The following is a 17,952-nucleotide window of genomic DNA, read 5'->3' as shown; positions in this document are numbered from 1 at the left end:
AGGTGTGATCCTGCCTTCCCAAGGGAGAAGGTGAAGTCCAGCCTGTGAAACAGCCCACGGGCTGGCCTAGAAAATCCAGATGCATCTTCCAACTTATGTCTTTTGTGTCGGTTTTTGCAGTCAGGTGCCCTACTCCCAGTTCCTATTTCTGGCACTTCTCTGGAAGTGCCTTCCCTCCTTCTCATCTAACAGTGATGTGCAACATATTTTGCAAAAACTTGAAATATGTCAGCAAGACTTAGCCCTTGCATGGTTACCTTAACTTCCCCATCAAATTAGATAACACCAACAACAGGAGGGAGATCCTGGAGGAGACTTTTGTTTGCCTTCTGCTCGGAGAGCGGGAAGAAACCAGAGGTGCCCAACAACAGGGGCTCACTTTTAATTAGCAGTATGATGGGGCACATCCCTGAACCTTGGGCTCTCTCTTTGGTTCCCAGGTTGCGAGCTGAGCATGCCCCTCAGCTCCCTCTGTGCCCAGCCGGCTTTCTGCAGCAACGGTGGGCAACACGGAGGAGACGCGGCTGCTGCGACTCCAGAAAAGCCAAGGGAAATGCAACCTGCCTGAGTGACACTGAAGGAGAGGGATGGGAATGCCAAATCTGTGAGTGTGAAAACACCCCTCTGAGAAGCCTTTTCTTACTCCTTTGACTGAGACTCACTTAGAAGCCAAGGACATTTCTTGTTCCAAAGGGATATTTCAATGCTCAGAAGCAGCAAACTGTTCACCCTCCAGGCTTTAGGTGCCAGGCAGATGATTACTTCTGTAGCCGAAGGGTTTGCATTGAATTACAGCACCCAAAGGGTACCGCACTGGGACTCTTTTCCTGGCCGTATGACCTGCTGCATGTCACTTCTCCCTCCTCCATCTCCATTTCCCAATGTAATGCTGGCCTGTTGCATCTAGTCAGCTGTTAAGCTCTTCAGGGCAGAGACTGGCCCCAGCTAGGGGTGAGCTTCTGGGGTCTCGTTAAGCTGATCTCACGGCTGCTGTGCGGGTCAGTCTTTCTGCCATCCCATTAGTCCCATGGAGAGCTCATCTAGCAGAAAAATATTCACTTTATTCTAGGGATGATTTTGTGCTGATTTAATTATCCAAATCATCTCACTGGTAGATCCCAACACTGGTGCAAGGAGGAGGATGCGAGATCACCCTGTTGGCAACAGCTGACCGTTAGATTGGCACACAGATAACATAAAAAGTAACTCTACCTCCCTGGGCTCCGTCTCAATCAGAGCCCCTAAATGCTCTGCCTTATAATATATATGACTAATAACCATTATTCAAATGAGAAGGGAAGCTGCAGACACTGACATTCTAATTCTGTAACTTTAACCAAATGAGCGTGTTTTTCTTGCATTGCACAGAAAGGAGATGGCCTCTGAAAGACGCAGGCACAGCAAACGCACATAATGACAGTCATCCTTCTGCTAGGTTTTTTTTTAACATAACATACAAACAATGTTCAAACAATCTCAAAGTTGTGATAAACACATCTCTTCTAGTAACAAGTGAGTCTCTGTTCCCCTTTCTCTTACCAACTTTATTCATTAGGCAAAGTTTTTTCTTCTATGTTCATTTCCAAGAGGAAGTAAGTAATATAGATGGTAACACTTCCCATGTGAGATTCTTGGAATCTTGCACAAAGAGAGATCTCAGAGATAAGAAATGCATAGAGATCCAGCCAGAATGCACAAGTTGCTTTTAAGTTTGTACAGTAACAATGTGCAAGAATTTATCATAATTTCTGGAGAGAGTCCGGAAAGGAGACCAAAAAAAGAATGATCAGGGCACTCGAAAACGTTACTTCTGAGGAAAGACTGAGGGAAATGAGCTCATGGAGTTTTAACGCAGGAGGAACAGAGGAGCCGATCTGCGCGCAGCTCCTTCCCTGGGAGGCAGGTCTCCGCCGGGGCTGCAGCTAAGCTCTCTGTGTGCGCAGGACCTTATTTGCTGTGTCACTCCCTAAACGGTGGCAGAGGGCAAGACCACAGTAACCATCTGGCCAAATGATGGATGAGTCAAAGCCCGGGACTTGGAGGGGGCTGGAGAGGCCGGACGTTATCTCTTAGTGGTGGGAGGACAGCAGTTTCTCTTGTAATGTGTTTAGCTATTATGAAACTGGGAAGTGACTAATAAGGTTGCTGTTACGACACGCTTAGGCCAAACCTAAAAGCAGCAGTGAGAAGCTTTGCAAATTAGGTTCAGAAGCACTGAGCCTTCCTAGAAGAGACCTACAAATGCCATCTGCCCTGGAGTAGGTCTGAACTGTCTATAGAGTATTTTTCCTTGAAGGTTTCCTTTTAGTAAGAGGAAGGGAAATGTCTTTTGCAAAATGAAAAATGTTTGTTTTCTTTTCTTCCCTGCCCATCTTTCTGCATTACTTACTCTTTATGTTACTCCTCTTAGAAATGTGTCACCTCTTTCTGCTGCTGCCGCTGCCTCTCTCCTGGGTGCCCTCAGTCAGCTGCATAGGGATGGTCCTTGTGCTCGTCTACTCTGGTTTGGGTTTCACTCTTTCGCTTGCTCTTGCCCTCTGCTTGCTCTTTCGCTCGCTCTCTCTCCCTCCCTCCCTCCCTGTCCTGTTGCTTTCTCTTGGTATCAGTTTCCCTTGCCGTGAGCACCCTGTGCTGCGAGCGCTGTGGCTGACGTAGCCGAGCCGTGCGCGCTCGGCTCAGGACCAGGGACAGCCCTGGAGCCCTCGCGCACGCCTGTGGTAGGCAAACGCTGTGCGGTGTGTGCGGCGTGTGACACTTGCCAAGCGTGCGTCTTGCTGTGGTTCAGGGACGTCGGTGCTTTTCAAAGGCGCCCAGCAGGGAGCCCCCATCCCCTGTGTCCATAGGAGGCAGGGCGCAAGGGGCGCTGGGCATCCCTCCTGCCTGGGTGCTGCGAACTCCCGCTCTGCGGGAGCGAGCGCAGCAGGAGCGCAGTCTGGCTCCACAGGCCGACGATGGCCTCCTCCAGCCCCAGCTGCCCGGAGACGGTCGATAGTTGGTGGTGACTTCCTAGGCGAACTCCTTCCATAGCACGGGCTGGACCTGTCCACGGACTGCACTGCTCGAGGTTGTGTTAATGTGATGATGGTAGATTTTGGCCGTACTGGAAGCACTTGATGCTCTCGGCCAAGTGTATATTGGCTCCTCCATCTTCCCCATTTCTGCAGCCTGAGGCTTGTGCCCTCTGGTTCCCCAGGACAGCTGCTACGGGGCTGTCTGCAACTAAATGTTCCTTCACCTGTCCTGCACCCTCCGTCTCCAGGGATGCGTGGGCATAAAGCAGCTCGGGACTCTTCAAGCTGAGAAATCCTCGTTGCCGAATCTGAAAGAGGGTTCGAGCCTGCTGAGGGCCTGACAGTCCAAAGCAGTTCAGAGATGTCCCGGTAAGGTTCGTCTTTCACGCTACGAGAGAAACAGCAAAACTGACAGTAGCACCATCCCCACCAAAGCAGCAGCCTGTGGAGCAGGAGGAAGCTGCCCTGGTTTCACAGGTACTACACTGGAGTTAGCAGCAGGGCGGTGGGAACGCGTGCCTTGTGCTTCAGTTTGTGACTAAGTATAGTAACACTGCTCTTGACTCTTCTGGCCGCTGTCCGATGGCGGTGGATGAAGCAAGTAAGTGTGAATCACTTCACAAGTGATGTAAGCGTGATGGACAGAACATGCTTATTAATAAGCCATTCCTGCTGCTTTCGCAGTGGGAACTTTTTTGTTGCAGGTGGCATTAATCTTGAGTTTCTCAAAGGATGAAAACTTTATTTTTGCCATTGGCTTCTGCCAGGCTCTTCCTTTCCCAAAGTTGAATCTATTCTGCTGGGCTTGCAGTGTGTTTTTGGGGCCAGGAATATCTTACTACAAAATACTGAATATATGTGGGCTTTCTGAACCCTACGTAAGGAAAATGTAGTGTTCAAGCACAGATTGCTGTTAGGATCATTCATTGCTTGCTTCATGTTGTGGTATTTATGTGCCCAAGAATATTAGCAAGGCAGGATTTGTAGGAAAGAGGTCATCTTTTTATTAGATTTAATTTTACCACCCTATCAATCAGTTTAATAAAATAAGACATGCCTTCCTGCAAATCTTGCACTATTTATTACCCCCACGTTGTTGCATGTCCAGAGCTATCCTGTCTTTTAACACATCCCTGAACTTACATGCAGAGGACACACATTTGCTATAAATGTCTCTAAATACTTTATATCCTACTCTGAGGGGAAGCTGGAGACAGTCTGCTCCTAGCTTTTGTTTATCTAATGCCACCTAGAGGTAGCTGACCTGCTTTGAAATCGGATGATTCAGAAAATGTTTTTCGAGCAGCGGGGATTGCACCATTTCTTTTTTAAAAATGAGAATTGATTGGTGTCTTAACCAAATTTGGACCAATTGAAGCATACAAAGTAAGAGTGAACACTTGACATTCTCTGGCAGAGCTGTAAGGACAGAGCCGTTGCTGCGCAGGGCCGGGCCAAGGCTGCTCCTATATCTATGTTTGAAACCTGGACATTTTCTGTGGTCTTTGGACCTCCTGGAAAAGCAAGGGCTGCTCCAGCAGTGATGCACAGCTGGCTGCTCAGCAGCAAGGCAGTGCTGCGCCGCCCGTGCCTGCTTGCCTCTGCCTGCCTACACGGCCGCTAGGGCCTTGGTCTCAGACTGCGACAGGAACACAGAGAGCAAGAGAGAGGTAGGATGGAAGAAGAAAAACTTGTCAATGAGGAAAACTGCCTGCAAATTATCCGACTTGCTACGATTACTAAAGCTGGCTTCTCACTCGTCCCTAAGTGAACGTGGCACACATGGGGAAAACTTTGGCTTGAACCTTCTGAAGGCACTAGCTCTTGTTTTTTAAAGTGATGATTTAAGTTACTACTATGAAACAGCCTTCAGACGTCAGAGTGCTCAGCACCAGGTTTCTGTATGCTCAGTCCCTTCAGAAGCTCAAGCTGAGTACGTGTCATCGTTAGTGACGTACACACACAGTCATCCTACCTACAGGCCAAGCCCAGGGCTGTATCAGCACTTAAATTACAGTACAAACAACAATTAAATGTTTCATCACTTGGAGTTGGGGCAGGCAAAGATGCAAACAAAATCCCAGCCACAAAATCAGGAGCTTAGCTCCACATGACAGCCCTGCTAGCCCCATTACCATTGTCCTTTTTGTCCCTGTTTTGACAAAGCATGTAACATAGATGTCTGTTGGGATCTCACCCTCTCGCTAAAATTTTAGTGTAAGCAGAGGAATCTGTTGTTTAAATATTTTACTGAAATAATCTCAAATTTTCTAGCTGGATTTAGCTGCGCAAGTATCACCATTACTTATAGGTACAAATAAGCCTTCTTCGGAGCAGTTATCAAGAAAAATAGCTGAGGGGAAAACAGGATTTTAGGGACTGCTTTTTTACTTTTCTCAGTCCTTGCAAAGCACCATGCTGGACTAAAGAAATAATGGTTATTCCAACCATTCAGGCATTTCAGACACCAAGTAAATATTCAGTGACGATTTATTGTCTGGTCTTTATTATTATTACAAAAAAAGCAGATATCAAAAAACAGCAAAGATTTCACAAGTTTCCCAACAGTTTTACACAACTGAATTGCTGTAAAATGGTGAATGTAAAACAAGTGTATTTAAGCCCTGGCCCTAAACATTCAAAGGCGATCTGTGGTCTGGGATGCCCTAGGCTTGCTTAATTCTTTTTAAAATACTCCTCTCTATGCTGGGACTTAATTTGCCCACTAGCTAACACACTGTGGTAAAATACAACAGGAATGTAAACTTTTTGGGATCCTTTAAGACCCTGTATATCTGGAAAATAAAATAGGGGAGCTTTGCAAAGGATGGTGCAGATACCAGTATGAATTTCTTAGATTACCACAGGCAGCCATTATGTTGTGCTTGACAAAATCAAATCACTTTCAAGTTGCTGAAAGGTGATTTGCTGTGTGAAAGCTCCTTTTTCTTCTCCTCATCAGGATCTTTGCTCCCCAAAACAAAGAGTTCACTGGACCAGGCTCTAGTGTAAACGGCCCGTCAGCCTTTTAAATTCTGCCATCCAATTTGCACAACAGACAATTTCATCCTGTTGTGACTTTCCAACAGTGGACTCAGCATTTGACTGATCACAAGAAACCAGACTAGGCCATGAGATGCGAGATTAAGAAAAAAAAATACTCAGCTTTCTGGAATGATAATCAGGTTTGGAGGGGAGCTTTTGCCTTCTGGCCTATTCACTGCTGTAGGTTCAGAGGCTGACCAAGAGAAACATGGTCCAGTTACCTATATTAATAGCTGCCCCACTTCTCAAATATATATCTTACATCAGAACACTGCTTGGCTAGCAAAAAGAATTAAGACATTGCCCTACGTCCCTCAGCATTTGCTTGGAAACTCAGGTCCAAATCTGCCATAATTATACACAAATGCAAATCGTCCTAAACATGAAGTTGTATATGTAGCTATACATGTCACTGAAATGCTCTTGAGTACCAAATATTCCTGTTAGAAATAAAATTGCACCTTCATAATTTTCCAGAGTTCAACAAAAAGAGATCAAGATATGCATTATTTGTCAGATATGAAAGAAGCAGCGAGAAGGCAAGCTGAGAGACAGAAGCTGCCCACAGGGCAGCAATGGCATTTGGTTGTTTGGTTTTTGTACCAGCGTTTCCCACAGCCATGGGTGGCAGACAACCATTTGTTGCTGGACTTAAACCGTTTTTCTGGCAGTCAAAACACGGACAATGGACCCTACTCCTCCAGCAGCCAGGGCCTGAGAAGAGAAACATGGCAATTAACACAAAGTCAAGGTAACTACAGGCTGAAACAACTGCTTGACAGTAGGGACTTCCAGATTCCAGACTATATTTCAAATTAGCATCTCCCAGCACTTTACATAAAGTGCAAAACCAGCACCCAGGGTGCTAGGGAAGTATAACCACATTCACTTTAAAGATAACTGTTTAACAGGCTTCTATTTCCCTGCGTAACTAAGTTGCAAATTTTGGTTCCCTCTAGGAAGGAAGTTCTACTTCCATCCGCTTTAATCACTAGAGCAAGCTACTTCATTTATCTCAGTTTAATAAAAAAACAAAATTTAAGTGTACAATCTTTACCCAAGGAATCAAAAGAATAAGGGATATGATATAATTCAACAGTGAGCCTGCAGGACCATACCCTTCCCACTGTGTGAAATACAGCATTTCAGCTTTACCAAACAGAAAGATCATTCTAACCAGGCTCGATGAGTGTGTCCTGCTCCCAAGAATCTGCTACTAAGAATAACCCAGTCGAGAGAATGCATGTCCTATAAACACACCTTCTCATGCCACTGCAGCAACACAGCACTGCTGTTGTCAGAAGGGCTCTCAAAGCCCTTGTAGATGTACTTCATTAGCAGGTCAACGCCATTCTTATCCAGTGACTGCACTGCTTTCTCAATATCATTGGCTTTGAAAGAGATGAGGACCTTCAGGACAATGCTTTCTGCACGATCCTGTGAAGAAGCAAGAAAGGCAGGGACCCATTCATTCTCATATACGGTGCATCCAAATATTAGTCATCTCTTGAGGAAGTAGAACTTATTTTTTCTCTTTAACAGTTCTAAAACACTTTTTGGAAAAAATGTAGTTTGTACACCAAGCTTGTACTTGCAATGTATAAGAGAGACCTTCTCCCAACAGGAGTATGGTCTAATTAACTTTGCCAGATACCTACAATTCTAGATCTGGAGATAAGTAATTGGAATTTTTTATTTAATTCAAGTTATTTAAGTTCAGCCTACAAATTAGCTATAAGGAAAGCTAATACTTAATCAGAAAGCCAGTCCCAACACAAACAGTGAAAAAAGAGTTTAACAAGTTTGTTCTCTTCTAGGTTTTCTGCCTCTCTGCTTCTGTTTGTAGGTTTCCACCCATTATACGAAGTCAGGGCTAAATACTACTCAATTTTCTTAGCAAAACTCAGTGTCTGGGAAGCTCCAGAGAAGTTGTGAGAATTAAGTACCTGGCTGCTGGCCTGCCTCGTCACCAAAGCCTTTTCCATGCTTTTTGTACTGTTTAATGAGATAAAATTACTCTATTCCATGGAAATAGTATTGGTCAACCTAGATAAGGTGACTCCTGAAAGCCATGCATTTCAAAAACAGTCAACTTCCATCCCATCCACATAGGAGGCAAACAGGAGGCAGCATTAACAATGTTTTGCATTGATAACCATTTGCAAGTTCATGTGGATGTCTTTTCAGGCCCAGGAATTTGTGTGGCATGATTACAGCTGCAGATTAGCCATGTAATCAGCAAAAAAAGATCTCCTCTTTCTCATTCATCACTATTTGAGGGAAAATAAAAGAAAAAAGATCTCAGGTTTGTTAGACTTTTGAACAATCCCATTATCCCAAATATTTCACGCAACTCCCTCCTACAAAAATTATGAACGGTAGTTTTCTTGTTTGATTTAATATCCCCTAGCCACTTGGGTTAATGAGACTTCTCATATGAAGAAGTGTAAACGAAAACACAAAATAATCTCTACAAGATCAACTAAAACTGAAGCCAAACACATTAAAAATCCATTGCTATACCCTTAGCAACCCCACACTCTATTCTCAATTACAACAATACAGATCTAATGGGGAAAAGTCATTAACGCAAAGACAAAACTGTTCAGTCCTTTAAATGGTGATATCTGTATACCAGTATTGTATAAATACCAGCTGGTTCTCAGAGCCCTGTATAATAGCACAGGGCTCAGTGAAAAGTCTTCACGGGCAGCCTTGTGAGGATAGCGTGGTACCAGAGAAGCACAGAAACGTGCCTGTGGGATTCTCTTCCAGCAGCAAGAACAGGCCTCTGCAGCTGCTCACGAGCTGGGCAGTTCCTACTGTTATCCGCCTGTTCCTCTCGCTGCTGAACCACAATCTATTCGAGGTTCATTTGGGGGCTATTCGGAAGTACACGCATACAGTACGCGCCCAGTTCTGTCACAGGGGGAGTGCCTGCGTTTTCTACGCTTTTGACGGCTTAATTTTGATTGGATGCAATAGCTATCGTTTCTTCCTTTTTTGTAGGTGTACAGCCTGGCCGTGGTAGCATTTGTCAGCGATGACTACCAAAGCCGTGGTTCCTGAATCGCGAAGCACTGCACCTCCGTGCTGCCAGCTCCAGCAGATACGGGCTTGGCCTGGATCAGACGGGGCGCGCGATATCGTGTTGAGTTAGCTGGGGCAAACGGCCCAGAATTCACACAGGCTGAGAAACCTGCACCAGCGCGGAGCAAGCACCAAGTCAGAGGCGTGCGCACGGGTGCCACAATTTTTTGATCGCGACCAAGACAACAGAGACCATGATGTTTCAACACCAGTGAATACCCTAAGACAGACCTCCCGCCTTCCCCAAAGCACACCTAGGGGTGGGGGTTACAGGAAGGGAAAGGGATTTCTAAGGAGCAGCCCAAGGAGTAAGTTATTTGGGACTTCACCTTCACCGCCTGGTTCTTTGTGTTGATCGGGGGGTTCTTCAGGGCTGCCTGCAGCGCAGCCATCATGTTCCCTGTGAGAGGCAGTCAAGGGCCAGACAGCAAAGGCGGGGACGGAGGCACCGCCGCCCCGGCCAAACCGACGGGGCCACAAACGGCCGCGCCGCCGCCGCCGCCCCGGCCCGGCCGCTCCCGCCTCCCGCCGCCCGCGCGCGCGCCGCCCCCCTCCCCCCCCCCAACGACCGTTGGTGCCGGGACTTCTTCGCTGCCGGTGGCGGAAGGATATTGCCGCAGGCAGGAATCCACCTCGCCCTCGTCGGGCCCCGCTTGGCCGTCGCCTCCGTCCTCCTCGTCCACGAACTTGTTCTCGTCGTACTCGTCCACGTCCACCCGGCGGAAGCGCGCCGACGACACCGTGTGCTTCGCCATGGCCACGGGGCCACCACCGCCTCCCCTCGCCTCGCTCGCCGCCGCCCCGGCCCCCACCCGGCGCCGCCGCCCCGCCCGCGCACGCGCACCACGCCCGCCGCCGAGCCCCCGCCCGCCGGCGCGGAGGCGCACGCGCCGGCCGGGGCGCACTCTGCGCACGCGTGCCGAGGGAGCGCCGCGGCCGCGGAGCGGAGCGGCAGGTGAGCTGCTGCCATTGGCCGGTTGGGAGTCACGTGCGGCCGCGCGCTGCGAGGGGGAGCGGAGGGGCGGGCGCTGGCTGGTCACCATGGTAACGGGGCGCGCGGGCTGCCCTCTCGCGGCGCGGCCGTTAGCCCCCCTCCCTCCCGGCCGGGGGCGCTCGCGCGGCGACCGTTACCCCGCAGCCAGGCGGGCTCGGCGCCCCTGAGGAGAAGGGCGAGCGCCGGCAGCCAGCCAGCCCTCTGCCGGCCCCGGAGACGCCCGGAGGTGGTACTTGAAGCCCGGCAAGACCAGCCTTCTGCCTCTTTGCAGGCGGGTACGAGGGTGGAGGGTACAAAGAGGGGTTTAGGCAGCGTAATGCAAATACCCCGTTTCTGTCACGCCTAAAATACGGTTTTAGGCTCTGAACTTGATACTGGAAGGCCAAACAGCACTGTGCTACTACTAGATAAGAAAATAAGATTGACTTTATATACCCAATGAGAAATGAATTGCCCAGCATTACAGTGCAGACTGCTCCCTGCGATTCAAGAGTGTTAACTCGAAGGTACTAATAACCTATGCAGGATTAATATAACCTATTTCAGGAAAGTTTTTCTTAAAAAAGCTTTTAAATACTATAAAAGCAAGGTATCTGGTATATTCTAGAGCATTTCCATCTTTATTATGTTTATACCTAAATATATGCATATTGCATTTTACCTGCTTTCCTGTAGAACCACATTGATGGAGGAGGAATTTGGGCTGCTTCATGCATTTCACCAAAGTTGCTTCATTTGAAGCTACAGTCAGAGGTTGTAGTTGTGCTTTTAGCTTGTATACTGCTTGTGTTTTTCCGGTAAAAATTGGCTTGACAACAACAAATTCATTTATCACAGGAAATAAGATACTGAGTTTTTGTTACTGCTGATATAGGTTTATATTTGAAAGGTACAGGACTAAAGTAAAAGTTTATTATCTTCATAATCAGTCATCTGAGTTCCACAGTTCCTCTGTGGTGACTTCAGTGTTTTTTTGCCATTTGCAATCTCAGTTTTACAGCTTGAAAGTTGTTTGATTTGTATCATTTTCAAAATAGGTGTCTACCTTTTGGAAACATTTCAGAATTATGAGTTTCATTTAGTAATTCCTTTGGCATTTTTAAATGTCTTACAATATTTTTAGGTTTGGAGTACAGATGTTCCTTCCGAAAGGGTAGAAACATGCCTGGGAAAAGCACCAAGTGGCTTTGAGGCATCAGAGATGGCAGACTGCCTTTCATCAGTTGTAACGGCTGTTGGGAGGCCAGTTTAGAAAAAGAAGAAAAGGTCTTTAAATTTTGCTGCAGAGCAGGCTTTCCCTGCATTGCTTGTGGAAATGCTTTCTTAAAATATGGTTTCATTCCTATTAAGTTGTTAATTTGATGTGGATTTGGTTGATCTGGTAAGGTTCTTGATGACAAAGCTGGATGATAAAGGGTTGACGCTGGGATACCATACACAAAATTGCAGAGGAGGTAATGCCACATTCCCCCAGACAGTGGGTATAGAGTCACATGAGGCCATAAGCTGGAAAGGCTTCGTAAAGCTTCTCGGTTCCACGTAGCTGTGGGGAAACTGTCCTCTGTGTGATAAAGCTGAGAGAAATAGATGCAGAGGGTGACTTCTGGATACTTTATCAAGAAATTGTAGATTTTACTTATGCAGCAGTGCTCAGCCTCATTACAAGGAGAGTGGTTTGAATAGAGGATTATGTAGCCAATGTTTTCATAGGTATGAGTAACCGAGTCCAGATAACCGCCCGCCTCAAATAACATAGATTCTGGATGGTTGTCTTGGTCAGTACAGTTGGTGGCATGGCCTTTTTGGACTAATGTGCCAGAGAAAAGCTTCAATTCATAGAACAGAAGATGTTTGTTTTGGAGGCTTGTTGACCTGTGTGGGAATCCAAAGGCCCTGTGAAATTCTGCATAAGGGACTCTAGCTTCTTCACCTGTCCGTATGTGATAGGGGCACTTAGCACAGTTTGGGTTCGGTGTCTGCCAGTAATAGGGCTTTACTACAGTCCCCTGCTTTGTCAAATATTCTTGGAAAATTGTTTTCTCTTCTGGGCTCATAGTCTGTTGAAAAATCTCCCTGTTCATGTGCTATTTGGCTGGCAGTCCTGGGGAAGAAAACAGGAAAACAGTATCTTAATTTAACCCTTCAGTTTGTTCTGCACTTACACTGCAAAAATAACAGTGGATAGTCTCTTCAAAAATACATTGAATCCTATACCAGGGTACAGAAACTTGATTGATGACACAGAGGGATCAAGATCCTCTTGCAGCCTAGGAGTTTTTTCAGTTTCTGCAGACTAACCTTTTTGTTTGAAACATTAGTAAAAAATATTTCTCTGGCTTTTGCCCTCTTACCCTGAATGGGGGAAACTGTATTATAAAAACACTAAACTTTTCACAAATTGGTTAGTAGATAAGCTTTATGCAATCTGGCAAAACAATCAAATAAAACCAACAAAAAAGGTATAATTACCATCTCAGCAGCTCCAGGTCAGGGTAATAGTAAATATGCAGCTGATTTCCTTTTTAGCTTTTTAAGATTGGTTCTGAGTTCCCACTTAAGTGAATATTGCAAGCTTTGTTTTCAAAATTACTTGCTTGGTGAAGAAGAAAATTGCTATTTCTTGCCCTGATTTTAGAAGTGCAGCTGTAGAAGAATCTTTCTCAAGTGTGGTTACTTTACTCCAGTTCTAATGGCGATGGTGGGCAGGCACGTTTTGATGTTTACAGGTGCCAAATGCTAGGAGACGCGAATATAAATAGGACTCTTTGTTTTGTATCTCAAACTGTCTGCGGAGTTTAAGCTTCTGTACTCTGCCTGCCAATATTTCTGTTTCCTGTCTTAAGTTACTAAGCTTTTGTTGCTTCTTTACTGGTGTTTTGATAGAAGATTTTTGTACATACTATTCTAATGGATATGTTACTAAATTTGATTTCAGGTCATTGTTATTTCTTGTAGTGCCAGCTGGGCAGAAAACTCCTGTTGTACTTGGTCTCATGCACAGGCAACAAAGTTGTCCCTTCTTAATAAGTTTATGTGCATCTCTCATTGAAGCTGTAAAACAAGCAAGCAGTGGGCCGTTTAGCGATTGTGCTAAATCGTGCTTGCTTTGCTTGGGCAGGGTTCCAGATTACTGCATATAAAAGTTCTGCATAGGTGAACAACTTCTGACTCAAGTGCTGAGGTAGGTGATTATTTTTCTTCACTGTCACTTGAACTGAATCACTCTTCTTCCCTGGATTAGGTTCAATTCTGTTACTACTTTTCTGACTATGTACAACTTTTCCTCTCCTATGTGCGTATTTTATTTATTACAGCTTTCTTCTGCATTCCATGTTGTTTTGTCCTATGCCTGTCAGTACTTCATTTTCTGTTTAAATTACTAACTTGATTCATTTGCTTTGTTTTCCTCTCCTGACTCTATGCCAACTTCCGTGTATTTTCCTGTGTTGGAACTCTTCCCTAATTGAGGCCATTGTGCTGTTCTTGTTCAGATGACATCTAAAGATTGGTTTCTTGACATCAGGAACTCTGCATTTGTCATTTTGCTGTTTCTTTACATTTTTGATGTTCAGTTTTATTCTGCACTGTGCATTGCAGTATAATTATGGCATGGACTTGATGAGTGTGTCTTAGAAAATGAGAAATGCATTTGGTACCTAACAAAAAAGGAGCAGGTTTGAAGATAGTAATGTTTTTCTTTGTGGAGGGAGTTATCACCACCTCTCCAGTTCTCCTGTGGTTTGCTAATAATATTAAAGACAATTTAAAAAGCTACAAATCTGGGGCAATGTTCTGATATATTCTGTCCCTGCTGATATTTTTGCACAGCTGGAATGGCCACATGATGGCAATGTTGCACACCAGAGACGTATCACATTTTATGCTTGTGGGTTGGGGCAACGGCTTGCACTCCGTTTCAGTATATTTAAAGGGATGCCACCACACAGACCTTAAATTTTACATCTCCCTCTAAAACTTGGGTGCTTTTTTTTTCTTGTGGTTTGGCCTGATCCCAAACTTCCTGGTCTTTTCAACTAACAGTGCTGCATCCTAACAGAAGAGCTGGCAGTCAAATCGGGAAGCTACCCAGTTTTCTGGGTTAATTGGAACAGCGTTCACACAACCTGGGAGTGCACTTCTGTGTGAGCTGCAGCAGCCTTTGGCTCATTTGCCAGCCCTGTCGCTGTGAGCCTGCTGGGCGTACATTGACAGGGTTCCTCGCTCTGCTTCTTCAGGCTGGAGCCTCCTCATCAGTTTGAATCCTGTGCCAGCTCTGAAGAACAGAGGTGGCAGGGGAGCAGAATCCCAATGACTTTGTGAATACAACAGGAGAGGCTTCTCATTTGCCACGTACACCAGTCCCGTAACAGATCACTGTGGCTCTGAAGAGGAAGGATGTTTAAAAAAAAATATAAGTCGAGCAAAATGGAAGAAAGCTGACCACTCATCACATTCTCAGAGCAGTTCCCACTTCTGGTTTATGAGAAGGCGCAAAGTTGTTTTGTCTTTTTTGTGCCTGATTTCTTTTAAAGTAGAAAACAAAACAAAATCAAGTGCAAATGTATTATATAAGTTATTTTTAACTGATGTATATGTACACATAGGTATGGATTTGTGTGTATGTATACAAACACATGGATTAAGCAGGTAATAGGAGCTCTTCATTCAGGTTTCTTGCAGAAAGAATCCTGTTCCCATGCACAATTTTGTTTAGTAACACTGAACAGCTCTGTAACATTTGTCATCTTCAAAGTAGTTCATAAATCTTGCCACATGGTTAAAACATGGACTGGTCTAAATGATTCTCTTTCTGGTATTTCTGCTGCTTAATGACACTTGGATCCTATGCAGGGGAAATTGTTAAACTGGCTTCTGAATTTCAGGGTGCCTAATTTGTCACAGTGATTCTGATGCTTTTGTAGAGGTAATAAATACTGCAGACTTTAGCAAAAGTTAATAGATATATGTCTGAAATTTGGATTTCAGATGGCTTCAGGTTGGAAAATCAAAAGTGGAAGTACTCAGAATGACTTCTCCCTTTTGGTAATTTTGGTCTTGATTTCAGTGTTTACAATCCTTATTTTTAGGGGAAAAAAGAATTTTACCTGATCAGGTACATAGAATTTTGTCCTGTAGTTCTTTCTAAGATAGCTCTTGTAATGTTTGTCTCCAGAACCTTGCATAGGCACTATTTACTTATAAAGTGCTTTGAGATCTTCCGACTACATGGTGGACTCTGGCATTGTATGGTGTTGTATATCTGTTACGTTGCATTCTCTCTATCCTTTAAACAAAACACAACAATATGAACAGTCAATGTCCCAGCATAAAAATAAAAGATAGCGAAATTCTTCTTTTGCTTTGCCTGGTTTTCCCCCCTTTTTTCAGCTGAGAGCGTGTCCAGTGTCTTCTCCGATATTAATCTTTGTTCTCAACACACAGCCCTCCATGAGTCTGTAGGCTGCTCCCCATCCTCAGAAGAAATGCATGATTTTAGAGGTGCTGCATGGACCTAAGGGTAGAAGATCCTTTAACAGGCATTGTCAACGTTAAAAGTTGTTAAGGGAAAATACCTTGTTCATCTTCATCTATCAATTTCACTGCGTGAAAGCATCTTCCTGATACAAAAGATCGTGTCTATTGAATATGATTAGGAACTCAAAACACATGTTTAAGAAACGACACAGACACTGTTCTCCTCCCCTCCCTCCCCCCGCAAAACCCCAGGATATAATTTTACATTCATAAAAATTGTTTCACTTATTACTGAAATGCAGTCATCTTTGGGGCAGAGGGCAGTAGCCATTTAATAGTGCTCCACAACAAGGTATAAATGTTCACAGGAGGAACTGAAGAGAAATGCTGTACCCAGCTAAACCACAGGGGAAACTTATGTGGTCAGAATGTAATTACTCCTGTTGGAAGTTAGCCAGGATATAGGCCATATGTTCTGCTCCTGGGGAAAAAAAGCAAAATGATCAGGGTCATGCATTTTTTTTATCCAAATATTAGCTAAACCTGGTATCTCTTCAGGCAAAAAAACATACAGAGATTCTGATCCATCTCAAGGTGGAATTCCATGACCCGATTCTGGTTCTGCTGATTTAAACTTGGGATTCTGTGATTTATGAAGATGTCTTTTGTGAGCAAAGATGCATGCATGCATTAAAGACCGATGTAGTATTAGGCAAGACTTGTTTTTCTTCTGATGTTTGATTATAAAGAAATAGGATGAAAATTTTTTTTTCTTCCATTAATTAACTGAAAATTATCTACTTTCACAATCTAGTACAAGCGTAGTTTGGTTTATGTGAGGGGATCTGGTGGTTCCCCCCCCCCCGCCCCGGCCCCACAAAGTACTGCACTCTGTACAGGAATGGTTCTTTTTTTTCACTGCTGAAATATGAGTGTTGAAATTCTGTTGCATTTCTTAGTATGGCCTGGTTCAAAATAATCTCTGTTGGAAAGCATTTTACACATGACTTCATTCAGTAAGAAGTTTATCTGAGTTCAAAGTACAGAAGAGTCACATGGTCCTTAAACAGCCAGAGACTTGACGTTCTTGTGCAGTCGTAGGATTTTAAAAATACGAAGCAAAGGAAGTGAGGGAAGAAATAGAATGCTGTCCAAACCTGCTATTAAACACGTCTACATGGACAGTTTAAACCTGAGCTGTAAAGAATACTGTAGGGTAATTTGCCTTCACGCTCAACAATATCAAGTTCATTTAGCACTTGAGTTTCAGGGACTGAAATCTAGCATTGCAGGAATGCTGGCTTACAGCTCCAGAGTGGAGTCCTGGTATTTTACATATTGCCATAAGGCTATAAAGATTAGCGAGGATTCAGGTCCTGAGTTTGGAATGTTTCCTACTTGAGTTTATGTGAAAGTCGGACCCAAAGCTTAGCTTTACAAAACTGTTCCACCAGCCTTTCCTCACCTGTCTCATCCAACCTCAAAATGATTTAAATTGTCAGCTCACTTCTGTAGATTTTTCCAGAGCCCCATTTCTTTTTCTTTTTCTTTTTTCTTTTTTTTGGTTTTCCTATCTCTGTCTTTACATCTAAAAATAAGTATTTTTCCCTTGTCTATGTATTGAGTGGAATTTAAAAACGCAAAGTTTTGCTGCTTCTAAAATCTGTCATCCACTGATGAACTTAATGATGTTGCTGATAATGAACAGCAGCTCGCCTCTCATTTTCACTACATTGATATGTAAATCAGCTAAGGGTGACCATGAAAACTAAGAACTTACTGGACAAATGGAGCATTCTGCAATATCCAAATTTGTCAGTAATCCTGGAGGACTCAATATGAAAAGCAAGTTGTTTGATGGGCTCCAAGCCTCATGAAGTCTGTAAGGTACTTTAGGGACTTATGTCTTAGGCTTGTCATGTTTATCCCCACCTTCTTGCCCCCAAATTACTTTTGATTTATCCTGCATCGCTTATAATCTCACCCCTAGTACCTTCCATGAACCATTCCTCCCTGTAGTGATCTCTCAGCTCCAGGAGCCCGTCACGGAAAGGTGCTGGCTGCAGCTAGTTTCAAACCACGCAGGTCCTGATCACCTGATGGCCAGCTAGCCAAGCAGGTAGCAGATGAACTATACCGAAAAGTTTTCTTTAGTGGAGGTACTTTCTTTGGTATCTATTTGTCTGCTGATTTTCTGTTAGCTAGTAGGAATTAGTAGGAGCATGTCAGTGACCTCTGCTCATTTGTCAGCTGTGTTCAGTGGGTTCAGGTGAGCCAGTAAGTTCAGAAATCACACCGGATGGGGTGGGAATAGGTCAGAAAGACAGCCTAATTGCA

At 44.6% G+C, this 17,952-nt stretch overlaps 2 protein-coding genes across 2 annotated transcripts; both read right to left on the bottom strand.

Moving 5' to 3' along the window:
• Nucleotides 1-5,483: 5,483 nt before the first annotated feature.
• Nucleotides 5,484-9,964, bottom strand: ARPC5 (actin related protein 2/3 complex subunit 5). Its single transcript, XM_067300549.1, has 4 exons — nt 9,759-9,964; nt 9,476-9,548; nt 7,317-7,493; nt 5,484-6,770 (listed from the first exon to the last, which is right to left on the bottom strand). Exons 1-4 carry the CDS (start codon nt 9,899-9,901, stop codon nt 6,708-6,710), a joined length of 456 nt encoding a protein of 151 aa, XP_067156650.1. The 5' UTR covers nt 9,902-9,964; the 3' UTR covers nt 5,484-6,707.
• A 1,204-nt stretch (nt 9,965-11,168) lies between these two features.
• On the bottom strand, nt 11,169-12,194 carry APOBEC4 (apolipoprotein B mRNA editing enzyme catalytic polypeptide like 4). Its single transcript, XM_013956285.2, has one exon. It carries the CDS (start codon nt 12,192-12,194, stop codon nt 11,169-11,171), a length of 1,026 nt encoding a protein of 341 aa, XP_013811739.2.
• Between the last annotated feature and the right edge of the window lie 5,758 nt (nt 12,195-17,952).

This window comes from Apteryx mantelli, chromosome 8, assembly GCF_036417845.1.
Source record: "Apteryx mantelli isolate bAptMan1 chromosome 8, bAptMan1.hap1, whole genome shotgun sequence".
NCBI lineage: Eukaryota > Metazoa > Chordata > Aves > Apterygiformes > Apterygidae > Apteryx > Apteryx mantelli.
This window is presented reverse-complemented; position numbering and strand designations above follow the sequence as displayed.